Consider the following 27,621-nt stretch of genomic DNA (forward strand, 5'->3'; position numbering starts at 1 on the left):
AAAATGTCGAACGCTCACATGAACGTAAATGCAGAAATTCAAAATCGCTATCGTAGGGGGAGGTTGCGTCCCCCCTCCACACACACACACACACACACACACCTCCCACTAAATATATATGCCAACTCCGAGATCACACTACAGTGAGGAAAGGGCAAATATTCTGATCCTTACTGTACTGCGATCCAAAAAAATGAACCTAGAGTTCCTGCATTTACACACATGTGAGCGTTCGACATTTTGACTTTTCGTCAATCTAAAGTAGACCAGAAAGAAAGAGTACGTGAAGTGCCTCTGTCTTTAGGGAAACTGAAATAAAGAGGTTTGAAAGAAAGGGCTCATAATTCAGAAACCCTTCTAGCCGAAATGATGGCCACCAGGAATGCAGTTTTCCAAGAAAGAAATTTCAAATCTACTTTGGCCAAATGTTCAAAGGGTGAATGGACTTATAGTGCCTGAAGAACCATAGCCAGATCCCAAGGAGGAGTGAGATCCTTTACAGAAGGGAGAAGCAAAAAGGTGACTCCAAGAAAAGCTGTGCACAACTTTGAAGAAGGCAGTGATGAAAAATTCTCTGATGTGATAATTTGAAATGGCCGCCAATTGTACTTTTACAGTGGAATAAGTTGCCCCACTCAGAAAGATATCAGCAAGGAAGTCGAAAACTGCAGAAATAGGAGCAGTAAAGGGAATCCAACTGCTTCTGTTGAGCCCATATGGAGAATCTCTTCCATTTGCTCTTTTAAACTTTCCCAGTGGATGGTTTGTGGGATGAAATCAAAACTTTTGGATGGGAGAAGAACGCCTGGAATTGTCTAGCCATCATCGGAATTGGAAAAAACATGTGGTTAGTTTCAGGCCTGGGAGATCCATTGAGTCTGCCCTGAAGGATGGGTCAGCAGATCCAGAACTGGTTCCAATGCCCTTGGAGGGCAGATGAGAAGAGACCAAAGGAAATTGTACCAGACTTTGAGGCCAGAAGGGAGCAGTGAGTATAACCCTGCTCTTCAACCTGTGTGCTTTCTGAAGATTACAATTAAGATTAGATTCTGAGTGGATTACTGGGACACTCAAAGTTTTCTACAATTTTAGTAGAAAACATGAAGTTGACAGTAGTTTTTTTATTGCATTTTTCATTACATCTGAATGGCTATTGGTAGCCTTTCGAATGGCTGAAATTTTGGGAGCAAGTTCCTCGGGTGGTGAAAATGGCATTTTATTGCAATCAGCAAGTAATATTCCATAACATTCTTCAGGGGAGAGTAACCTTTCCCAAATGGTGAAACTACTTTCCCAACAGGTTTCTCAGATGCAGAATTCCCTAAAGAGAGACTACAACTCTCAAGAACCTTTGGGTCAGGCACTCAGCAGTCATTTAATGTGATACTGGAAGCGAACAACAGCATAGAGAAAAGGAAAAAAAGGTACACTAAAGACTGGAATTAATACTATTATTGCAAATGACCCTGATTTTATTTCATGTGTACAACAGGAGATTAATTCCAAGGATTTTTCGAGACCTTGATATGTGGTTCAACAAGACATTTTCCTTCTGTACTGAGAAAGTTTTTACTAGGGCAGTGGACCCTTGCACTAGTAATTGGCATGAAACACTTTGCATTTTTTAAATAAAATTGAGTAAGGTACATGCTTTGCAATGCGACAACACTTTAACAGAATCTATAAAGCATAAGCATGTAGCATGTACCAAAAGGTCTTTGTATGTTTAAATTCCCAAATGGAATTTTGAAGGGACAGAAAGAACTGGATGAGTTACTATGTATAGGTTCATAGGTAGGTACTAGGCGATCTGCCCGAGGGCATTTATAAGCCTAGCCAGAGTGTGTCAGCTTTCACCACCCCATTAATTAACTGATCCTCTGTCAAGCAGAGCCAATGAAGTGACCTCAGGGGTGTATTTTCTGTTACCCATCCACTCATCAAGGTTTATCTTGAAGAGTGTTAGTGAGGGGCTCTGCCTGATGTAATTTGGAATTTTGTTCCAAATCATGGGGAGTCTCTGTGGCAGGAATCTATCCCTCCAGCATGTTCTGTTTATTGTTGTGGCGAGGTTTAGCTCACTAGAGCGCGTGGCTCGCAATGACTTAGATTTCTTTAGGTGGAGCATGTCCATCAATTCTGAGTTGGACATGGCTTTGTAAATCAGGCAGAAATCACCTCTGAGTAAGCGATATGCCACTGAATACAGCCGGAGTTTTTTCAGTCAGGCTGCATAGGACATATGTTTGAGACCAGTAATCCTTTGGTGAGGTACTTTTGTGGTCTTTCCAGCTGTTGGAAGTGTCTTGTGAGGTATATCCCAAATGGGGCATTGTACTCTATGATGGGTCTAATGAGTGACGAGTAGAGGGGAACTATAACCTCTTTATTTCTAGACGCAAACCCTTTAGTAATTAGATTGGCCACATAGAAGGATTTCCTAACAGCTTTGGCAATATGATTGTCAAAGGAGAGATTACTATCTACCTGGGTCCCCAGATCTCTTATTACCTCTTCTGTATTAAGGGGGCAGCCACCTAGGTGGTAATTCGTAGGCGTTTTGTTTTTTCCAGATGGGATGACTATGCATTTTTTGGCATTTAGCTTGAGGCCATGACTTTGACACCAGGTGTCCGTCTCCGTAAGGCCCTTTTGGAGGATGTCCATGTCAGCTGGAGAGTCAATTATGGCTCCCAGTTTGCAGTCATCGGCGAACTTGGTTAGCCATAGTCGTCCTGTGTTTGCCTGTACTTCTGAGAAGTATATGCCGAACAGTAGGTGTCCCTGGACCGAGCCTTGCGGGACACCACTTGTGACTGGTTTTGTCGGACCTGGAGCCTGCTATTCTTACCATGTGAGTTCGGTCTGTAAGCCAGTTGGCAACCCATCTTGTGATATAGGGGGTTTATGTTCAGGCTGGTGAGTTTTTCTGTAATACCCGAATGGGGAGTGGTGTCAAAAGCCTTGGCGAGGTCAAGGTAGGCTATGTGAACCACGTTTCCTTTGTCTATGGCCTTGGTGACTGTTTCAAAGAAGTCAACCAGGTTTAGTAGGCATGATCTGCCCTTAAAGCCGAACTGGGTCGGGTCAAATGTTTGGAGGTTCCCAATGTCTTTAATGAGTTCCATGATGATGTGCTCCATAGCCTTGCAGACCAGGCTAGTCAGGCTTATGGGGCGATAATTACCAGGGTCAGTTGTGGCCCCTCCTTTGTGGAGAGGAATAACCGTTGCTGTGCGCCATTCTATGGCACGTAGCCTGTGGAGAGGCTGAGGTTGAACAGCGTGTTTAGGTTGGGGGTTAGTTTGTTCTGTAGTTCGTGCAAGATGCAGTCTGGGACACCATCTGGTCCCATTGATGCTGTGTTTTTGGCTTTTGAAAGGGCTGTTTTCATCTGTGCGTCTATGATTTTTGGGACACTACACTTTTCTGGTATTGTTGTGGGCCCTTCTGGAGGTGAGAGGGGGATGAAGTTTGCACTGAATCTATCTGCCAGGATGTTGGCAATATCAGTAGGTTCAGTATATTTTGTGCTATTTTGCACTAGTTCAGTGCATATCTGCGAATTGCCATTTAGATTCTTAACATAGCTAAAGAAGGCTTTGTGGTTATCTTTTGAATCCTTGGCTATTTTTCTTTCGAAGTTAGCCTTGGATGATTTCATGAGGGACCTTAGTTTCTTACTGATACTGATCAGGGATGTCTTTCCTTCTTGGGATTTGCTTTTTTTCTGAACTAGTTTCCTCCTATTGTATAGCCAGCCTGTTTATTGCAGTGGTCCACCAAACTGGTTTCCTTCTCTTAGAGGAGTGAGTATTGGTTTTGCTAGAGATGGCACGATCCATGCATCCTAGTAGGTGCTCATAGAGTGCATTTGTAAAGGTTTCTGCATCTTGGGCAGCCTTATCCTTTAGTGTGGGGGCTGTGAAACTTACCACCTCTGTCTTAAGGTGAAGTTTGCTTTAGAAAAGTTTTTTACTGTGGTTTCCTTAGTTGGGGTGTGGACATCCAGAGTGATTAGTTTATGGTCTGATCTAACCAGTGACGGGTTGACCTGCGGTGTGGAACACCTGTCGCCCATGTTGGTGATGACCAGGTCCAATATGTTTTCACCTCTGGTAGGGGAGTTTTCCAGCTGATCCAGGGCATTTGAGTTGATGAATTCCAGGAAGCGCTGGGCCTGGGAATTTGTACTAGAGTAGTTTTCCCAGTGAATGGTAGGGTAATTGAAATCGCCCAGTATCAGGGTGTTCGGTAGGACCTTCATTTTTTCCAGTCTCTCCAGAAAGGTGGAGTGGTGGTCCTGGGTCATGGAGGGTGATCTTTAGCAGGCCACAAATTGCATTGCAGATTTGCCCGATGTTTGTTAGTTGCAAATGGATGATCTTAGAGGTATCATGCTGTGCCACTAACCTGTAGGTGCGCAGGTATCCTTGATGAATATGGATACACCCCCTCCTTTTGTGTTTCGGTTCGTGTTCTGTGGCCGAAACGTGTGGCATGAGTTGTAGCCCGGTAGTGCTGGGGTGCTCTCTGGAGCCTTGAACCAGGTTTCAGTTACTGCACAGATGTCGCCGTTACTGAGGAGTGCTTAGAGTGCGTGCATTTTGAAATTTAAACTCCTGGCGTTGAGTAGCATAACCCTCAGTTTTTTGTTAGTTGTGCTGTTTACGGAGGTGGGTTTGACTTTTGAGCCTTGCCTAAAAAAAGGCACTATGGGGGCAGCAAGAGCCTTGGCCAGTATTCAAAAGCCTAGGGGTCACAGGTGCAAGCCGTCTCTTGTGAAGCAATGCGACTTGTCGAGCATGTCGTCCCAGGCTGACAGACAGTGGATCCCCTTTGAATAACACCAGAAGCTTAGCCAATTGTTGAAATTGATCATTTTTTCTTTATACTGAGGTATCATTCTTGGTGAGGGCAGGATGCTACTTAGGGTCAGGGTCATACCAGCCTGGGCTGATTGATCAGAGAGCTCTTTCATGTCTCTCTTCATGTAGTCCAGGGAGGTACGTCTCAGGTCATTCACACCAACATGAACAATGACAGAGTCATATTTGTACTTGTTCTGGAGTGACCTGAGTGCTTGTGTTATGTGGCAGATTCTGGTTCCCGTCAGGCAGCTAACAGTAACATTCTGCTTGTCCAGCCTAGTGAGTGGGACGTCAGTGTGCCTGACTATAGAGTCATCTATTACTAGTGTGTTGGGTATGATATTTTGCCTTAAGGGCTGTGATTGTGTGGCACACTGATTTTGTGTTTTATGTGTTTTCTGATTTGTGATGGGAAGTGCAGATTGTTTGGGTGTCTGCTTTGGAGGTCTCTTATGCTTTTGCAGGTTTTTATTTAGAGCCTCCGAGTATGATTTTGTGTATTTATGTGCATTTTTTGTCAGTGCTGTTTTAGTAGGTCTGTGTGCAGCTGGAGGTGTGGTGCAAGTGTTAACCTTCTCCTATTGACTGTTTCAGTCTTGGGTGGAGACAGCTTAGCTTCCAGTTTGGCTGTATAATTGCATCTCTCGCATATATTAGTGTTTTGTGGTAGGAGGAGAGGGTTGTCTGTGTACATGAGGCAGTTGTAACATTGCCTCAGGATACCCAGATTCACCAGCTGGACTGGAGAGTGCACCTGAAGTTGCCCTTTGGTCATGCCTGAATAGTAGGGTGAGCTGCTTAGTTGGTGAGGGGTAATTAAAGAGCCTTGCCCTGCTGGGCAGTCAGTGTCAGGGTATATTAGTGCTTGCTATTAGGACTGAGCAAGTGTTGGGCTGTAATATGCTTTTTGAGTGCTTAGGTTGAGATTTAGACTAGTTTCAAGGGAAAAACTGAAGAGACTTAGTGGAGCCGGGAATAATTTAACCATAGCCAACTGGCACTGCCCGCTGTGCAAAACCGTGCAAATGCAGCTTTTATAGTAGGGAAATGAAAGAGAGAGAAATTAGCCCAAAACGGCCTATAAACTACAAACTTCTGGGCTGGAACCACTCCTCCAGGGACAGATAGGTTGCTCAAAGCTCCCCTCTCACAGGTGAACAGAGAAACTTCCTTCTATCCAAGTAAGGTATGGGCAACTCAGAAACTAGTATCACAACCCTGAATTCAGCACTAGCCTGAAAACTGGACTATAGTATCTTAGAAATGCGGGAAACAAGGAATTTTTTTTTTGTTTTTTTTTTTTTTTAAGAGAAGACAAAAACAGTAAAAAAATACACTTTAAACAGCTTTAAACGACTACAAACTATCAGAAAAGGCTATTGCACTTTAGTGTGTAGCCTACAACAGTTAAACAAATTATTTAAACAAAAAACTTTTAAAAGTGCAGGTAGTCAAATAAGTACAATATGTGAAAAAAACAAGCTTTTAAATCACAATAAACGCTGGAAAATCTGCGTTTAGGCAGAAAACAGTTTTAAGTACAGCAAGAAAGTACAGAAAACTGATACTTAATCACTCCCAAAGTCTCTCTTCTAAGCTAGATGGCCTTTATCGGTTTAAGGCTTTCTAGTGCTACCCAGTAGGTTAGTTACAGGAAAGATGGGAAACGAGCGCAGATGTGGTCTTTTAAACCAGAAAGTTGAGAGATGGACAAACTGTCCAAATGGTCAATAAACTACAATTTCTGGGCCAAGAACTTCTCCTCTCGTGGTAGACAGGCTACCTAGTGCTCATCACTCCCACTGATAAGCTAGAAGGCTTTCTTCCAACACAGAAAGGCTTGCAGGGTTCAGAAGCTTGCCAACAGTCCTGGATAAAGCAACTCTGTATCTGGACTAGGCTAGTTACAGGAAAGGTGGGAAACAAGCGTAAGTGTGGCTTTTAAACCAGAACGTTGAAAGAGATGGAAAAAAAACTGCCCAAATGGCCAATAGCTACAATTTCTGGGCCAGGAACCACTCCTCTTGTGACAGAGCCTAAAGCTTACCACTCCCACTGATGAGCTTGAAGGCTTCCCTCCAACACAGAAAGGCTTGGGGGGCTCAGAAGCTTACAAAGAGTCCTGGATACAGCAAATATGTACCTGGACTTAGACTAGTTACAGGAAAGGTGCGGAACAAGTACAAATGTAGGCTTTTAAGCCAGCAAGTTGAAAGAGATGGAAAATTGCCCAAACGTCCAAATAAACTACAAGTTCTGGGCCGAAACTCTCTCTTCCTGTTGAGGATATTCTACTTAGTGCTTACCACTCCCACTGATAAGCTAGAAGGCTTCCCTCCAACACAGAAAGGCTTGGGGGGCTCAGAAGCTTACTAACAATCCGGAATACAGCAACTCTGTAACCGGACTAGGCTAGTTATAGGAAAGGTGGGAAACCGGCATAAGTGTGGCTTTCAAACCAGAAAGTTGAAAGAGATGGAAAAAACTGCTCAAACAGCCAATAGCTACAATTTCTGGGGCAGGGACCACTCCTCTTGTGGTAGATAGGCTCCCTGATGCTTACCACTCCCACTGATTATCTAGAAGGCTTCCCTCCAACACGAAAAGGCTTGGGGGGCTCAGAAGCTTACAGAGAGTCCTGGATACAGCAAATCTGTACCTGGACTAGACTAGTAACAGAAAAGGCAGGAAACAAGCGCAAACACAGACTTATAAATCAGAAGGCTGAAAGAGTTGAAAAAGCTTCCCAAATGGCCAATAAACAATAATTTCTGGGCCAGAAACCACTCCTTCTGTGGCAAATAGGTTACCTAGTGCTTACCACTCTCACTGATAAACTAGAAGGCTTCTCTCCAACACAGAAGGGCTTGGGGGGGCTCAGAAGCTTACCAACAGTCCTGGATACAGCAAATCTGTACCTGGACTACACTAGTTATAGGAAAGACAGGGACCAAATGCAAAATGGGCTTTTAACCAGAAAGTAGAAAGAGATGGAAAAACTGCCCAAACAGCCAATGAACTACAATTTCAGGGCCAAAACCCACTCTTCCCGTGGTAGACAGGCTACCTAGTGCTTACCACTCCCACTGGTAAGCTAGAAGGCTTCCCTCCAACACAGAAAGGCTTTGGGGGCTCAGAAGCTTACCAGCAGTCCTGGATACAGCAAGTCTGTATCTGGACTTGACTAGTTACAGGAAAGGCAGGAAACAAGCTTAGAATTATTATTTTTTTTTTTTTTACAGAAAAGCAGCTAAAACAGCAGTAAATACAATTCAAATTGTAGTGCAGGCCAGCATACCCAAGTGTGTAGCAACACTACGGCAAATACAGTTCAACTAAATGCAATTAAATTAACAAATGACTAAAAAACAAGTGCAGAAGGCAGTAAATTAGAAGGCTACTAGCAAGCAGTAATAAGTGCAGAGTACGAGCGACTGAACAGATAGCACGTAGACGAGCAACTAAGACAGTTACAGTAAGAGCAGCTGAATAAAATATATATGTCATACCTCTCAACCTGGAAACATCAAAAATCTGGACAAGGTCAATGAAAAATAGGTACAAATCTGTACGCTGATTAATGTAAAATGTGCATACATAATTATGTAACCCCGCCCACTCAAATGAATTGTGGGATATCAACTTTCAAACGCAAACTGAAGGGCAACCAAAATATGCCACCACTACAGTCAGAACATACCACTATGCCAAATCAGCAGCTTCCAGAAAGAGATGGACTGAAACTTAAATGGCTATCATTTAGTGAATTCAATTCTCACTTCTCACCACCATAGCTTTCAACCTCTTAGCACAAAAAAACTGGACAAAGCCAATAATGGGGGAATACAGCCCCAAAACAGGGACAAATTTCAAATACTGATTTTATAAACTTAGAAAATTGCTAGAATAAAAAGTTTGTGTTACCATTTATTTTCTGAAGAATATGAAGACTGAAATTCAAATGCCTGTCATTATTTAGTGAATTCAATCTTTACAAAGTAATTTGCATGCATCAGTTTACTTATCCCAACATAATCTGAGTATGCTGTTTCATCTATAATACTAAAAAGGAAGGATTCCTGTCTCATGTTACCCAGGAAATAACTGCAGCCTAACAACATTTAAGGCTCAGAAAATAAAAAAGATATGTTAACAAGAGATGCAGCTAGTTGAATAAAATCTGGAAGGAACTTCACTTGAAGATGAAACCGATCATTCTGGACTGTTTCAAGAACTTCTTAAGTGCATATCAGTGCTTGTTGTTTTAACCCTTCAATGAAATCCTACACTAAAATTCTGCTATCAAGTTCAAGAATGCCATATAGATATTAACATTTTCTGGGAAAGAATCCACAGACCAGGCCATTCTTAAAAATATTTCACTGCACAGAAACAATTTCTATTTGTTGGTTATAAGTTAATATTGACATTTAATTTGTTGCCAATGTATTTAAGTAGGTCATCATTAAGTCAACCTCTCCAAGCATTAGATCTTTAATGGCATAGGGCTAATTTGTATTATTGCAGGCAGTGGAAGTAGGTAGATTTTTGCAGAGTCAGTGAAGCAATAAAGTCTTACAATATGGCACTAATGAGCTCAGTAAGCTAATGTTTTATCGGTTTTAAATCTACAGTCAGCCTGTGTAACTAACAAAATAAGAAAGCTAACTTCAACAAGAGGAACTCAAAGTAGCAGTAGCACACATACTGAATTCATGCTACAGAAAACAACCACACAGCTGCAGTCCAAAAGCTACCATCAAAGAAGAAGTTATATGACCCTGTTTATATAGATGGTCTCCTCCTAGCAGCTTATCTCAAAAATATAGCTCCTTTCTGTACTTGGGTACGGCATTCTCGGCAACATTCTTCTAACTTTGTAACGCTTGGCAGCAGGTTACTTAATTCATTTCAGAACAGAATGTTGCTGAGAATGCACTGAATGCAGAGAAGCTGTGGTTGCGTTGCGATAACACACATATATATACACACATGCGCACACACACACACCTCTCTCTGTTGAGTACCTTAGAAGCATACTCTGTCCATCCATCTGTGCAGCAGTTTGTAGAAGTACCTTGCCTTCAGTACCAGCAATTTCCTTCATAAGGCCAGAAATTGAATTCAGTACCAGCATTCGTTAGTGCAGCAGATGCACACGGGAAGGAAAATAAGCAGCTCGCCAGCTTAACTAAGCAGCAGAAAAGGAAAGAATAAAATAAGCAGCTCGCAGATGCTGGCTTACGTAAGCAGCAGAAAAGGAAAGCCGCAGACAGATTTCAAACAGGCAGCCAGTCGGGAAAGCCCTTGAGCTCAGTTCCAACTGGCTGATGGTGCTGACATCATCGTACACGTGATGACGTCTGCTCCAAAGGCGTGGAAATTTTTAAAAACCTGCAAAAAATCGGAAATGAAGGGGTGCCACTCTGGAATCGTGGCACCCCATTTTTTGGACCCCAAAACTCTGTAAAAAACGAGTAATTCGGGATAGTTGGGGGGTCTGATATTTATTTATATATATATATATATATATATATATATATATATATATTATTTTTTTTTTTTTTTTTTTAGGGAGGGAACAGAGCAGGATTAAAAGGCTACAGGGGTTGTCCTTCCCAAATGCTTTCTTTGTACACAGTAGGAGTGCCTGAAATCAAAATATGATCTCGCTGCACTCAGTTGAGTGAGCAAATGAGATGGGCCCAGGAGTAGTATCCAAATAGAAATCTAGAAGAGGGCCAGGCTGTTTCAAAGCCACCAACATTAACACCAAAACAAGAACAGGGAGGGTGGGTGGGGAACTAACTGTAGAGCAACTGCCACAACTTGAGTTAAGTTAATATTCAGTGAAAAACGCAAATAAATAAATTAAATACAGTACTATATGCAAAAGAGCAGATAACTGTTCTTAAATTCACTTATACGTCCAGCTGATTTCCTGTAGATGTTAGCCGGCCAAAGCTCTGATATTAAGCAGAGATAACTCAAAATGTACCACTTATATAAGACAAGACAGAATGTCAGTGATCTGAAACTACCCCCCACTGCTATCAGTGGCTACACAAATTCTAAAAAGTACTCTGTAGAGAGACAGCCACAACTTCAGTTGAGTTAATATTCAATGAAAAACGCAAATAAATTAAATACAGTACTATATGCAAAAGAGCAGATAAGTGTTCTTAAATTCACTTATACGTCCAGCTGATTTCAGGTAGATGTTAGCCGGCCAAAGCTCTGATATTAAGCAGAGATAACTCAAAATGTACCACTTATATAAGGCAAGACAGTGTGTCAGTGATGAGCTGAAACTACCCCCCACTGCTATCGATGGCTACACAGAAATTCTAAAATGTACTCTGTAGAGAGACAGCCACAACTTCAGTTGAGTTAATATGTTTGACAGACACGGGATTGAGTTAATGCAGTTCATAATTGGAAGTAACAACAGTCTTATAAATGAACTTTTCAAAGATGTTAATGATTTCATAGGTTCATAGGTGTGTACTTTACAAGCCTAGCCCATAGAAGTGCCCTGGCATTGTGCTGCCCAGCGTTAGTTCCCAGTGCCTCTATCAAGTAGAACCACTGGAGTGATCCCTAAGGTGAACTTTCAATTTCCCATCCACTCATCAAGACTTCTCTTGAAGTAGGCCAGTGAGGTGCTGCTTTTGACATGTATGGGAAGTCTATTCCAGAGCATGGACAGTCTCTGGGCTATGAACCTGTCCCTTCAGCATGTTCTGTTGATTGTGGTAATGAGGTTGAGGTCTCTGGAGTGTGTGGTGTGGAGGGATTGGGATTTCTTTAGATGTAGCATTTCTAACAGAGCTGGGTCAGACATGGCCTTGCAAGTCAAACAGCGATCGTCTCTAAGTAGATAATATGAGACGGAGAATAGCTGGAGTTTTTTTGAGTCTATCCAAGTAGGATATGTGTTTAAGGCCTAAGATCCTCTTTGTGGGGTAGTTTTATGGCCTTTCCAGCTGTTGCATGTGTCTAGTGAGGTACATGCCAAATGGGGCATTTTACTCCTTGATTAGCCTAATGAGGGAAGAGTAGAGGGAGACAAAGACCTCTTTCTTCCTGGATGCAAAACCCTTGGTAATGAGATGTGCCACATAGAAGGACTTTCTGACCACAGTGGCAATATGGTGGTCGAAGGAGGTTGCTGACTACCTGTGTCCCCAGATCTCTCATAACGCCTTTAGTGTTCAGTGGGCTCCTGTAGATGTGGTAATTAGTGGGAACTGAGATTTTCGAAAAGGGGATGATGCATTTTTTAGAATTAAGCTGAAGGCTATGGTTTCAGCACCAGTCACTGGTCTCAGTGAGGCCATTCTGTAGGATGTCTACATCACTTGGGGAGTTGTTAATGGCTCCCAGCTTGCAGTCGTCTGTGAACTTGGTCAGCCAGAGTCTCCATGTTGGCCTGGACTTCTGAGAAGTAGATGCCAAACAGGAGAGGACCGACCCCTGTGGGACTCCACTAGTGACTGGTTGACAGTCTGACTTGGAGTCCGCTTTCACACTGTGGGTTCTATCTGTGAGCCAGTTTGCAACCCAGTAGGCTGTATGAACTGTCTTGCCCTCATCCACAGCTCTGATGTCTGACTCGAAGTCAACCAGGTTGAGCAGGAATATGATCTACCTTTCACAAAACCAAATTGTGTGGGATCTAGAGTTTGGTGATTCCCTATATCCTTGTTAATTAGGTTCATGATGATGCACTCCATATGCTTACATATCAGACTCCTCAGGCTAATGGGGCAATAATTCCCAGGGTCTGTAGTCACTCCCCCTTTATGGAGAGGGATGACTGTAGCAGTGTGCCATTCGGTAGGGACAAAGCCTGAGGTGAGAGGCTGATTGAACAGGGCACACAGATGTGGTGCCAGTTCACTTTGTAGTTCATGGAGAACACATCCAGGGATATTGTCGGGTCCCATGGAAGCTGTATTCTTGGCCTTGGACAATGCAGCTTTAACCTGTGCAGCAGTAATGATGGGTGCCTGGCATTCCTCTGGTATTGTGATTGGTCCTTTAGGGGGAGAGAGGGGTAAAGCTGGCACTGAATCTGTCAGCCAGTATGTTGGCAATATCTGTTGGCTCAGTATAGGAGGTACCATTGTGCAGTAACTCGGAGCAAACCTGTATATTGCCATGGAGATTCTTGGTATAACTATAGAAGGCTTTGTGGTTGTTTTTGGTGTCTGCCACAAGTCTGCCTTCATAGATGATTTTAGAGGTTTTGATGAGGGATCTCAACATTTTATTGAGGCTATTAAGGGAGTTTTTCCAGTGTTGGGACTTCAACTTTTTCTGCAGCAGTTTCTTCTTCTGTTGCAGAGTTTATTAATGGCAGGGGACCACCAGATTGGCTTCTTTTTTTTTTTTTGGAGGAGAGCATCTTGGTTTTGTTGGGTATGGCTAGTTCCATGCATTTATGTACATGTTCGTACAGTGCATTGGTGTATGATTCGGCAGTCATGCATCTATTTTCCATTGACATGGGTGCTGTGAAGTTAGCCATCTCTGCTTTTAGGAGCCCAAGTCAGCTTTGGAGAAGTTTTTCATGGTGGTTACCTTTGCAGGGGTGTGGGTGAAATTTGGATTTCCATGGTGATTAGATTGTGGTTGGATCTAAGCAGGGAGGAATTGACTACTGGTGTAGAGCAACGGTTACCCATATTTGTAATAACCAGGTCAAGGATGTTGTTTCCTCTAGTGGGGGTAATAATGAGCTTGGTCCGGGGCATTGGAATTTATGAATTCCAAGAAGCATTGGGTCAGTGTACTGGTGCATGAGTAGTTTTCCCAGTTTGATTGTTTGATATTAATGTTTCTAATTTGGTATGGGTTTAATTTTATGGAATTATGCTGCGTCCTTAGCTCTTTAAATGGAGGTTTGGTTTATTCAATTGTTGAGTGACGTCATGACTTTAAACTTATCTAAGTTCTGTAGTATGGTTTTTGAATTGTCTGAAGTTTGCTTATTTCAGTAAACAAAAGCGCTTACCTTATTTTTGGACTCAGTGTGGTTTTGTGCTCTATTTTTCAATAGTTTTTAGTTTTCCCAGTTGATGGAGGGTTAGTTGAAGTCACCTAGTATGAGTCTTGGGTTAGACCCTAATAGCTTCCAGGGTGCTTAGGAAAGTGGAGAGAGAGACTCTTGGGACATAGTTGGGGACCTATAGCAAGCTGTGACCTGAATCACTGTCTTACCAATGTTTTGTACCTGAAGTATCTCAGATGTATTATGCTGGGCTACTAGTCTGGAGGTGGGCATATCCTTTATGAATATAGAGACACCACTGCCTTTAGAGCTTCGGTCCATGTTCTGGGGCCGAAAGGTGTGGAATGAGTTGTAGCCTGGTAGAGCAGGGGTGCTTTCTACTGCTTTAAACCAGGTTTCCGTTACAGCACAAATGTCAATGTTCTCCATTTTGAGGAGTGCTTCGAGCAAGCGCATCTTGAGATTTAGACTTCTAGCATTGAGCAGCATCACCCTCAGACTGCATTTATTTATAGCTGTTAAGGTGGTAATTTGGTCTTTGGAACATCACCTTAAAAAAGGCACTATATGGTTGGCAAGAACCTTAGCCAATATCTGGAAACCCAGGGGTGACAGATGCAGACCATCTCTAGCAAAGCATTGAGGTCTGTCAATCATGTCATCCCAAGCAGACAGATAAGTGGATCCTTTTTGAATGATACCAGAAACTTAGCCAATTGTTGAAGTCAATTATTTTCCGCTTATACAGCGGTATCATTCTGGGTGACTTTAGGATGCTGCTCAGAGCTAGGGTCATTCCTGTATGGGCCACATAATCTGAAAGCTTCTCCATGTCTCTCTTCATGTAGTCCATGGAGGTGCATCTCAGGTCATTCACACCCACATGGACAGTGACAGTCATACTTGCACTTGTTGTGGAGTGATCTGAGTGTGTGTCGTGTCGGATTCTGGCACCTGATAGACAGCTGACTGTTCTCTTCTCCTTATTCAGCCTAGTGAGTGGGGCATCAGTGTGCCTCACAGTCGAGTCACCTATGATTAGTGTATTGGGCAAGCTGTTTTGCCTTACAGGCTTGGGTTGAAGGGCACACTGTGTAGGTGAGCTGTGTGTCTTGTGGTTTGTGCTGTGTTGTGGTGGTAGAGTGCATTTCTGCCTTGGAGGTCTCTGCTGTTTGGATAGATTTGTATTAAGAGCCTCTGCAAAGGTGGGTGTGTGGTTTGAGTTTTTATGTGAGAACCGTGATGGGTGTTCTGGAGGGCTATGTGTTGCATGTGGTGTGGTCCAGGTGTTGAACTTCTCCTCTTGACAAGCTATTCTGGTCTTGGCTTGAGAGTGCATGGCTTCCAATTTGGATATACAAGTGCATCTCTCAAGTCTGAGTGTTGGAGGTAAGAGGAGAGGGTTGGCTGTGTACATGAGGCACTTGCTACACTGCCTCAGAATGCCGAAGTCCACCATGTTAATAAGAGAAAGCACAGGGATCTGACCTTTAGACATGCCAGGAGGGATGGTCATTATTACGAAGTACTGTAGCTGTTTCCTTGTATATTCCTTTTACAGGAAAAATGTCACTCAAGGTGTCTGAGTCTGTACAGAGCACTGCCAACCACTTGAGGGGAAACTAATACATAGACCCTGAAAATTTAAGGATGAAGTATTTAGGCAGATATTCTGAAGTTTGAAAGAAATCGACCAGTACTTACTGAAAAATAAAGAATTAGCTTGTCAAGAATGATGAAATGAGGGGAGTCGCATGAATGGCTACTCCCTGGCTACTACTAATGCTGGTCTCAGCACAGCTTCACTCTGTTGGGATACAATACTCCTTCACTTCTTCTCTCACCAGAAGCAAAATGTTAGCACCAATCCCAAGAAGAGAAGCAGGACATGGCCTGTTTGGTTATCCACAGTCTTATCCCAGATGATGCAAGGATCTGCAGGCTTTTGTAGCCTTTTTCTGGTAGATGCCACAAATACCAAACAGGCCAATCACGTACGTTAAGCACAGACACTCACTCTCCAACCAGAAAGAGTCAGGAATCAATGCTCTCTGCTCCTACTCTCTCACCAGGATCAAAATATAAGCAGAGATTCCAAGCTGTCACCTATAAAGCAGTTATTAAGCTTTCTGGTGATCAGCAGTCTCCAGGAAATATGTTACTCAACAATGTTTCTTGTAATGGATTTTTGAGGTTCAGTACAACTGTATTTTTGATAGGGTTGAAGAACAAAGAAAACAAAATATGTATAGAAAACAGAAAAAATTAGCTAGAGATGAGTGATTATCTTAATTCTTATTTGCAGTGACAAAGGTGACTCTAATTTAGATAAGGAAATAGATGTAAAAGGTGCAGCACGAAGTAACTACGTACCTAGAAATGGACATAGAAACAATCCTAACAATACAGCTTTCAATAATAACTATGAGAGAAGAACTGATTTTGGCAATAACCAAGAGTACCCCCACTCAGGAGATATGAAAGGATTTGGAACAAAACATGACAAAATAATTTTTTACCCAAACCCCAGGGTCGAAACAATATTGGAGGAAGAACAGCAATTACTAGTGGAGAACCTGATAGTCATGGCCTTTGTTAGTAAAATGGTGAGTCATAACGGTTTTAATATATTCAATTACACCGAAATAGAGGTAGAACCATGGCAATTTTCATTATTACAAAAAGGGCTAAAATTTGTACCTAATCGAAAAAGTGACTTAGTCAAAGTATTGACAGAGTTAAAATTATTCACAAGAAAACTCAATTTTAAGTTATTTAAGCAGGATGAGGGTATGGCATGTCTTGACAATTGTTTTAGATGGAAAAGTACCTTTACCTTTAATCCCACCTCTACCCTACAATAGTTGGTTTCGAAAAAATTTGCCCTTGGGAGATTTATAAATCATACAACTCCCATACCTCTACATTTTACAACCTTAGAGAAGAAGTCGCCCCTACTGTACGATTTTAAGATGTAACAGTAATATTAGGGTGATGAAGCCTCATAAAGGTGGAGGGATTGTTTTAATTAACAAGACTGACTATTAAGATTCTATAAGGAGTATTGTATATGACACAGATACATACAAATTGGTTTCTTTGAAGTTAATATTTCACACGGAAGGGTTATTATATTTGGATATAATTCTGTCTTGCAAGGGGTGATTAATTAACCAACTTTTAACTTTTTGTTAAATGAACATCCTGTGATAGTGGTAGCATTCGGTATACCTAAAATTCACAAAAATATTAACAGTCCCCCTTTCAGATTGATTGTGGCTTCACAGAACAGTTCTACCCATGCATTAGGTCTGTTTATTGACAGAATACTTGTTGTTTTAAAACCTATCCACCATATACTAATTGACTTGTGGGATTTTCTGAAGAAAGTTAAAAATTAATTTTATATCAAGGATGCTATTTTTGTTACTATTGATGTTGTCAATCCTTTTCCATCCATCCCCCATGAGGAAGGGCTTGATTTGTTCCATAATACTTTAATACAACTTAGTCACTTAAATAATAACATGATCAATTTTATTATGCTACTTATGGAATTTGTGTTGAAAAATATTTTTTTGTATTTGAGGGAGAGTACTTTAAACAGAATAAAGGTGTGGCAATGGGTGCAAGTTGCACACCCATATATGCTAATCCGGTTATGTACTTGTGGGAGAAACAATTTATATTGAACTCAAAAGTTTCTAACAAGTGGCATATTTATTTACTTTATCTAGATGATTTATTCATGGAGTGGAAAGTAGTGAAATAGAAGTGACAGAATTTATGGACTATTTAAACAATGTTTGTTCTTTCTTCAAGTTTACCTATAATCTATCTAGAGATGGTATAAATTACCTGGACATCACTATATATAAAAATTATGAAGAGAACAATTTTTATTAAATTGTATAGAAAGCCAACGTATTCTAACACATACTTGGGTTTCACAAGTAACCACCTCTCCACACATTAATAGGAATCTAGTGAAAGCCAAATGATTAGGGCTTCAAAAATGTCTGAATTTCAAAGACGTTAAAATAGAAATATCTAATTAATGTGCCATGTTTAGTGAAAGAGGGTATCCACCAGATTTATTACCTTCATGTGCTAACAGTGTTATTAATAATTGGGGTTATAGATATAAACAGTAACAAACAAAAAAGCCAGCAAGTGTTGGTAGTAACCATATCAAAAAACATGTATTAACAAGAGGGAAGAAAAACCCCCTCTTGAAATCCAATAGCAGAAAAAGCTTTTGACAAAAAAGCAACAGTTCCCAAACCGGTTTCGGCTCCTCTGAGCCTTCTTCAGTGAAGTGTAAAATGGAAAAACAGAGTATCACAATGTGTGCACATATATATGGATTGGTCCAACTCACGGGCCAATCCAAACACAGAATTCACAATTGGTCATTAAGACCAGGTGCAAACAAAGCTCCAAGTTTGATAATCCATTTTTTCTCCTTGGAGCTAAGTAATTCCTGCCAAAACTGTTTATCATTACATTTCCCCCTAATGCAATCAATGACAACAAATTTGTATGAAGCAGATACATGTTGCAAACAATGTTTGTACAAAGCATTGCTGATACGTTTCTTTTTAATGTCACTCAAATGCTCACAAATTCTGAAACAGAAAGCTCGGGAAGTCTTTCCAACATAGAAAGCAGAACAATTGCAGGTCACCAAATAGATGACCCACTCAGTATTACAATTAGCCCAAAACTTTATGTCAAAAACTTGTGAGGTATTTTTACTGGTGAATTCATTAGTACGTGAAACACGAATACAAAATGAGCAATGCCCACAGGGAATACATCCAACAATGGGTTTCCCTGAAATAGACCACTGTATTGGTTCAGAAAAGTTTACACCCACTCTCTTATAATGACTCAATTTTGAGCCAATGGTTTGTCCCCTTCTAAATGAAAAAGAACAATGATCTGGCAACATGGAATAAAGTTTTGAATCAGCTTTAAGAATGTTCCAATGTCTCTGTATGATATTTTTGAAGCCCTGTGTATTACGTCCGTATGTGGTTACCAAACGTAAAGGTTGTAACCGGTGACAATTGCTCTTATCTTTATATATTAATAAATCTTCTTTCTATGTTGGAAAGACTTCCCGAGCTTTCCGTTTCAGAATTTGTGAGCATTTGAGTGACATTAAAAAGAAACGTATCAGCAATGCTTTGTACAAACATTGTTTGCAACATGTATCTGCTTCATACAAATTTGTTGTCATTGATTGCATTAGGGGGAAATGTAATGATAAACAGTTTTGGCAGGAATTACTTAGCTCCAAGGAGAAAAAATGGATTATCAAACTTGGAGCTTTGTTTGCACCTGGTCTTAATGACCAATTGTGAATTCTGTGTTTGGATTGGCCCGTGAGTTGGACCAATCCATATATATGTGCACACATTGTGATACTCTGTTTTTCCATTTTACACTTCACTGAAGAAGGCTCAGAGGAGCCGAAACCGGTTTGGGAACTGTTGCTTTTTTGTCAAAAGCTTTTTCTGCTATTGGTATACACAATAGCAGGATTTCAAGAGGGGGGGTTTTCTTCCCTCTTGTTAATACATGTTTTTTGATATGGTTACTACCAACACTTGCTGGCTTTTTTGTTTGTTACTGTTTATTCTGCTTTTGCCGTGCAAGGGTTCCACGGGCACCTGCCGCTTTGTTGGAGGTTATAGATATAAACCATGTTTGGGGTCTGATGAACCCTCTGTTCCACAGGGTAATCAAAGAAGTAATACTTCGTTCGTGGATTCTATGGTATTATACTATGGAAGTTTTAGTAAAGAAGTGAGAAACATAATTAAGAACTGGATAATGTTTCACTCAAATACAGATTTGATTACTACATTGGATGAAACAACACGATTTGTGTACAAAATAGTGTTCAATCTAAAATACTTGTTGGAACATCCAACCCTAAGATCTTGTCATAAAAAAGGCACTAGTAAATGTGGGGCTTGTAAATATTGTCCTTATATTTTAGCCAAGCAACAAATGACCGTAGGTAATCCTCCACAATGCATTTATTTGGATACAGGAGATTGTACATTAAGGGTTTAATATATATTGCAGTCTGTAAAGATTGTTGTTCCTTCTATGTGGGTATGATGGAGAGAGTTTTTCGTAAAAGGGTATAAGAACATTCATATGGTATCCAACGGATACCATATAGTAATAATGCTTTGTTTAAGCGTACATTAGTTTGTCCTAATTTCAACAAATTCCAGTTTGGTATTATCTAATTAGTTAAACACGATGTGGGGGGGGGGTTGGGAATTTTGAATTTAGAGATTTTGAGATTCAAGATTTAGAAGTGGACCCATATGTGTGTGTGTGTGTGTATATATATATATAGGTTTACTATGACAATGTCGAAGAGCACAAAAAAGTCCATCCACATCTGCAAGTCAGATATGCGAAGTTCAGCACATCAATTAGGACAGAATGTCGAAGTGCACAAGCCAACACATTTCTATTCTCACTTTCAACATTCTGTGAAGCAAGTCACTACTGCATACCATGTAATGTCATCTTTTTGCAGGGCTCCCCTGCAAATAATATATTCCAGCTCTGAGTTTGCACTACAGTGGGGAAAAGGGTAATTTCCCGATCCACAATGTACGGTGGTCTGAGGTCATAATTCCATTGACAAATGTGAGAATGTCATAGTAAACCATGTGTGTGTATACACTATACATATATTATATATATATATATATATATATATATATATATATATATATATATATATATATATAAAATGTGTGTGTACATGTGTGTATATGTATATACACACAGCATGTGAGTATATAATCTCATACATGCGCGCGCACAAGTATATGTAAACGCATACATGTATGTATAGATGTGTATGTATGTATATATATATATATATATATATATATGTGTGTGTGTATATATGTATATATACATATATGTATATATGTGTGTATATATATATATATATATATATATATATATATATATATATATATATATAATATACACACAGACGAGTACATTATATTCCCTATGGTTCAAGCATACTGTAAAATTTGTGTGTAAGGAAGGTCTTAGTTTTTATACATGTAGTACACAAGCAAACAGGAGAAAAAAGGGGGTTGTGCATATGGTACATAAACTGTGGTTATTTCAGGTTGCAACCATAATGTATTTTTGCACAAGTAAAGTGAATTCCTTGCACATTTCCTTGAAATCTGCTTTTGTACCAGATAAACATCTTCCTTGTGATAATTTTTTTCACCTGTTGTCACTGTATGATGCACTTGACAATGCCTGCCTACATGGATTTTAATAAAATTATCAAAGTGCCACATAAACAGTATTTTGGGTTAAATGCAATGTGGCACAAAAGTTACTTTTAACATTAAATTTTTCTAACAAATACTTTTTCATCTACTTCAAATATGGTGATGCCTCAGGAATAAATTTTAGACTAGCCAGACAAGAATGGCAATGTATTCTAAACTGGTACATAATATGTGATATTAACCTTAGAAAACTTGTTTAATTACAGTTTCTGTGGAGAGTGGTGGAGTGGAATTCTTTGTATTTCCTGTGAGTTTTTTGTTCACATTACAATGTAGTATTTCTTCAATCACAAAGGCAATATAAATCATGCTTTGTGTACATCTGTAGGCATGCCCAAGTCAATGTAAGCATCATTTTGTTTGTGAATTATCTGTTTTAGAAAGTGGCATCTGCAATTATCTTTGTTCTTCAATGTCATAAAATGCAAGACATCTAGAGGTGTATGCAGGTCAAAGTGGAGATTTGCTGCCTGCACCGTCATTGCACATCAGTGGCTTTCACCTAAATAAGCAGGAGTGTCCAAGTGGTTCTCATTACTGTAACATCTTTGTCAAATGTTTTGTACTAAGCAAAGGAGATAACTGCATTTATTATTGCTGTTTTGTGCATGTATGATTGTGGCTTCTCTTGGGTTGTAGAGTAATGTGTACCATCTGCCTTTGAGGAAGGGCATTACTGTGAAGGAATATGAACAATTTTTTGCTACATCTTAGATGTTTCTGTATTGCACAGTACCATGTATTTCAGTACTGTGCTCTTTTATAATGGGCTTAAACTGTACTTAAATTCAGTCTTGGTAACTGTGGCAATGCACAGGACTGCAGACGGTACTATAGAAAATGCATCTGTGTAGCTTTTTTTCTTAATTTAACTTAAAGAAATTCTGTGAACACTTTGTTTTCATTCCTTTAAAAATCTGGAATTCTAGCTGTCCTCGGGGGCCCCAATGGCCTTGTAAAGTATTCTGCTAAATGTCTCATGAATTTTCATTTATTGGTTAAAATAAATCCTCTGTCCTTCTGCTTCCACTGCTGAGGAGTACCATTATGAATGGCAAAATTAACCCATGATCTGTGTCCATTAACAGTGTGCCCATCACAATTTATCTGAATTCTGATTTGCAGCTACATTTGAAAATCAGCCACTCTGAATTTTATGGGCCAGAAGACCACCCTAATCATACCCAGCACAGAGTTATGCACAGGTTCATGGTTCGCATTTATGCTCTGCAGCAGCATTTAAATCTATCAGCAGTTTAGCAAAAGCATTTCTGTACAGCTTATCAGAACCCTGTAGGGCAGGTAGGGGTCCATGATTTGCTTACTTTGAATAAATTGAAAACACTGTATACCTTTATGTCTGGCAAAGTGCCTCATTAATTCACACTTCTCTTTACATCAGTAGTTTAAGTAATGCCTCAAAGATCTTATGCCTAATTGCAGATTGATTGTAATGTACATTTTTTTTCTTTTTCTTTTCTTCCAGACTGTGTATGAAAGCTGGTTCATCACGCTATACAATGTTTTGTACACTAGCCTTCCAGTGCTGCTCGTTGGATTGCTTGATCAGGTATTTTTTTTCTATCTTTTGTTGATTAGATTAGTCCCACTAGGTTAGTGGCCTTTCTTCAGAGGAAACCTAAGATTGTATTTATACTACTAGAGAAACCTTTGCCAGAGTATGGAGGAACTTCCCTTATTCTGTTTTGATAGGTACTGTAGTATCTTTTATATCCACCTACGATACCACAAATTCAAGCAAATGGGACCTCTGTTTAACATTTTAGCAAATGATGACACACTTGGGAAACCTAAGATTGTATTTATACTACTAGAGAAACCTTTGCCAGAGTATGGAGGAACTTCCCTTATTCTGTTTTGATAGGTACTGTAGTATCTTTTATATCCACCTAAGATACCACAAATTCAAGCAAATGGGACCTCTGTTTAACATTTTAGCAAATGATGACACACTTAGGAAACCTAAGATTGTATTTATACTACTAGAGAAACCTTTGCCAGAGTATGGAGGAACTTCCTTTACTCTTTTTTGATAGGTACTGTAGTATCTTTTATATCCACCTAAGATACCACAAATTTAAGCAAATGGGACCTCTGTTTAACATGCCCCCTAATGCTGCATTGCAGTTAGTTATCCAGTCACCTGGAGTGAGAATGGAAGCTACAGCCTTCTGTTCTTCAAGCACCAAAGGTGTGTGTGCTGCCTATTTGACCCATTGTAATGTTTACTAAGAATTGAGAAATTTAGTAAGGTTAGGGTTTTGGTTTGGAAAACAGTGATAGAAAAACGTAATCTGTAAATGTAATGTACATACAAGTCTGGAAAATCCTACGGCAAATTAATTGTTTTGATGTAGTAGTAACAAACATTTTGAATATATACAGGTAAAGGTCACAACTCAAAATGAAAGATTTTTTTTCCTAAGAAATATTACTTTAAATAGTAAATTAAAATACTCCTTCCCAAATAGCACTTTCAGTTATATCCATAAGTGTTTATTTTTTGTCTGCTAAACCTGCAACTCTTTGTTTTAATCATAATCAGCTGTGTTCAGGTTTTTATAAGTCCTGCTTTTCTCTCTGTATATTTTATTTTTTATTTCTCTCTCTTCAGATGCATTTCTATTGTATGCATCAGACCTGGAAACTGAGAGTTTAACATTACTGAGGTAAATTCTTAAAAGCATGCTAGTAATGCATTCCATTAGTCCACTGCAGAAGAAATAAATGAAAGCCACATTTACAGAACTGATGGTCTGTGTGATTTTAAAATTGTTGCTTTGCTCTTTTAGCATTATAGTTCTGTTTAGATGAACTTTGCGTTTTAAATAGCAAAAACTGGTGCCATTGCCGTATGATGCAGAAGGATGAAGCCCTGTCTGTGGCTTAGGTGGCCCATGTTTAATTAATTAGCAGCAATGGTGTTTGAGCATCTGGCCAGTGGAAGGTGAGCTTGAGCAGGTGACATCAGCTTGTTTGTCCTGGGGCAAGGGAGACAGCTAGACCTTACAGCACTGATGCCACCTACCAACTGGTAGGTGTGATATACCTACTTCCAGTGGCCCAGCTGACTTGGCTGGGGAGAGGGAAAGTATGTACATGGCCAACTATGCATCCTCTTCAGTCAACCCAACAGCTGCAAGCCTTCAAAACTGCCTGTGTGAAGGATGGGTAGGCTGCTCCTTGAGACCATAAACTGGTCCACTCCTTACTATCCAACCCTTGTTACAGGAGGAAAGGATGGTCTGATTATGCTCCCTGGACAGGAACAAATGGGACATATTGCTGTCATCTAGGCCAGAGATGGCTGTCTGCTGCTCCCAACAGAATCAGCTGATTGGGTGCTGCTAGAGGAACCCTCAAGCAAGGTACCAGGAAAGTTGGAGGTGATCGACAATGGGAGGCTGGGAGATAAGGGGGGGGCAAAACTTGGTGCATCTACTTCGAAGGCATGCTTGGCGAGCCTCCTATTTTTAAGTCACTACTTTGTAAAGTAGGCAGATAAACTAACACCTCAAAATATTTGTTTTTGAATCTCCAATAACACAGTAGAAGAAAATACCAACAGAGGAATTATCAGTGAGACAAAATCAAGTTAAAAAATATGCCATCTTGGTATTTACTAGTGAAAATTTCACATAAGTAATATTAAAGGAATGTAACTACTGAATCCATTCTGTCTTCACTTTCAAGTGTGGTCTAACTGTAGCTTTCTGATTAAAACTTCAAGGACATCATGTGCAAAACAAAGTGAATGAAAGTTTTTGACTTTAAGTAGTGATCAGGACATTTCATTATTCCTAACTGAATTATTGGCTGGTCTTGGGGCTTAGTAAATGACATAAATGAAAGATGTACCTTACCATAGTGAAAGATCTGTTAAGAAGTGGGCCATCCTCAGTAGCCTATAGGACTATGTGCCACAGGCAGTAGGATGACTGTGTGTGAACTTCCTCATAAGCTTGTTCAAAGTCCTGCTGCCATAATAATGCTGCTCTGCTCCTCTCCCTCCATTTTTTTTGCCTCTAGGCTGTTTGCTGTCCTCCAGGACACCAGAATCTGATGCATCTTAAATAGGAAAAGATGATTCCCTGTAACACTGAAGTAGTAACCAGTGCCTGTCCTTGATTTTTTTTTTTTTTAAAACACAAGGACTTGCTGTTCTAGGACCTACTAAGCTGATGGAAGGAAGAGAGTTTACGGAGAGTGATCCATTTCTTACAGATATATTTTTAGGGTAACGTGCAGAGCCATAGCTAGGTCATCTGGTGCCCTGGGTAGACCCCTCACTGGCCTGAAGTTGAGGACAAAAAAAGTGTCTTCTCAAAAAATAGCAACTGTAGCAGAGAGCTTATGCAAGCTTTTGCTACAGTTACTAACCAATAAACAAAAGCCACTCTGAGATGTAACTGTAATAAAGACCTTATGAAAGTTCTTGGCTATGGTAACCAAGTTATTAAGCACAATAAACTACTTAGCTGCCTGTACTACTGCAATATGGGTATTCATTTGAGAAGCTGCAATATCACCAGTGGCTTTTTAGGTGAATCCTGGTACTGCCTCACTTTTCATTGGCACCTACTGATCTCAACCCTTAACAGCTTGCAGCCATGTTAGCTGTTCAATTCACCCTACCCTGGTTGTGGTAAGATGAAACTTTTATTGGTAATAAGAATAGGTAACTAGTAAGACTGTGGTTTTAGTCCTCTAGTCAAGTGGGTGCAATTACAAAACATACTTCGGGTGACAGTAAGCCCAAAGCAAGAACATGTGATATGTGCATGATGTGGCTCCTGCACAAATGTCCTTTACTGAAAAAAAAAGCCACTGACATAGCTATTGTTCCAAAATAATGGGCTTTTGGCACTTCTGGGGGATTGTACCATGCTGATATGTAGCAAGGTATTATGCAGTCAGTAATTTGTCATGATAATGGTGATCTTGGCTAAATGCCCTTGTGTGGTATGAACAGTTGGTCTGACATACCTAGGTCCTTGATTCTGTTAGAATCTCAGCATATTGTGCATTACCATCCAGTGCAACAAGTACTACTTTAGTCTGATAAATCAGGGAAAATAAGATGATAAATCAGCTGACTGTTCATGATTTCAGTAAGTACTTTTAGCATGAAAGATGTTTTACTTGAAAGTGTGACTCTAGAAAAATCCACCTTGTATCTCTAAAGAGCAGGTCATAAACACCCTCCCTAAGGCCAAAAACATAGCATATATGGGCCTGATAACATACCAGGTTGTGCCCTAAATGGGTTCCAACAATAATTAGCAACACCATTGGGTACTCTCTTCAATCATACTCCAAGCACTAGCTTCATCCCAGCTGAATGGAAAACAGCCACTGTTGTTCCCTTGTACAAAAGTGGTGCTTCCACTGACCCTGGGAACTATAGACCTATTAGCCTGACTAGCTTTATCTGCAAGGCCATGGAGTGATTCATTATGGACCTTAATCTCCAAACACTTTACCCTACTCAGTTTGGATTTTGTCAAAGGGAGATCATGCCTATTAAACCTGGTAGACTTTGAGACAGTCACCAAGGCCCTGGACAATGGGAAATCGGTGCGTACAGCCTACCTAGACCTAGCTAAGGCTTTTGACACTATCCCTCACTCGGGCATCATTGTTAAACTCACCCAGCTAGGTATCAACCCTGGTATCATTAGATGGGTCGCTAACTTGCTCACTGATAGAACCATATAGTCAAAATAGGGGAATTCACCTCAAACAGCAGACCTGTAACCAGTGGTGTTCTACAGGGATCATTCCCTGGACCTCTACTGTTTGGACTCTGTCTCAGAAGTACAAGCAAAAACTAAAGGTCTGTGGCTGACAGTTTGCTGATGGCTGCAAACTGGGAGGGGTCATAGAATCTCCAAATGATGTCAACATCCTACAAAGAGGGTCTTACACAAACAAATGATTGGTGCCAAAGTCATGGCCTTAAACTCAATGCAAAAAAAAGTATCATTCCTTTCGGTAAGAGCGATGTTCTTGCTAACTACCACATCAGTAGCAACACCCTAAGTATGCATTCATTGGTGTGAGACCTGGGCACACAGGTTGTGACAGCAGCCTTACCTTTGAACACCATTTCTCCACAGTGATAAGAAGGGTATTCTGTATTGTTCATCTCATAAGTAAGGGCATTGCCTCCAGAAAAAAAGAAGTTATAACCTCCCTGTACTCCTCCCTCATCAGGCCAATAATGGAGTACAACACCCCTTTTGGTATGTACCTTTCCAAGCACCTGCAGCAATTGGAGAAACCACAAAGGCTCCACACAAGGAAAATTCAAGGTCTTCAGCATCTGTCCTATGTGGATCATCTGAAATGACTG

The 27,621-nt window shown here is 40.4% G+C and overlaps 1 protein-coding gene across 5 annotated transcripts in view; it reads left to right on the top strand.

Annotated features, from left to right (window-relative positions):
- The window catches only part of ATP8B1 (ATPase phospholipid transporting 8B1), a 1,573,644-nt gene that overhangs the window by 1,386,968 nt on the left and 159,055 nt on the right, over positions 1–27,621 (top strand). For all 5 annotated transcript variants that reach the window (XM_044074782.1, XM_044074792.1, XM_044074774.1 and 2 more), the window contains one exon: positions 22,732–22,815. In XM_044074782.1, coding sequence (XP_043930717.1) covers positions 22,732–22,815 — 84 coding nt within the window. The remainder of the gene's footprint in view (positions 1–22,731; positions 22,816–27,621) is intronic.

The sequence above is a fragment of the Protopterus annectens genome, chromosome 1.part1, assembly GCF_019279795.1.
Source record: "Protopterus annectens isolate FY-2018-M chromosome 1.part1, PAN1.0, whole genome shotgun sequence".
NCBI lineage: Eukaryota > Metazoa > Chordata > Ceratodontiformes > Protopteridae > Protopterus > Protopterus annectens.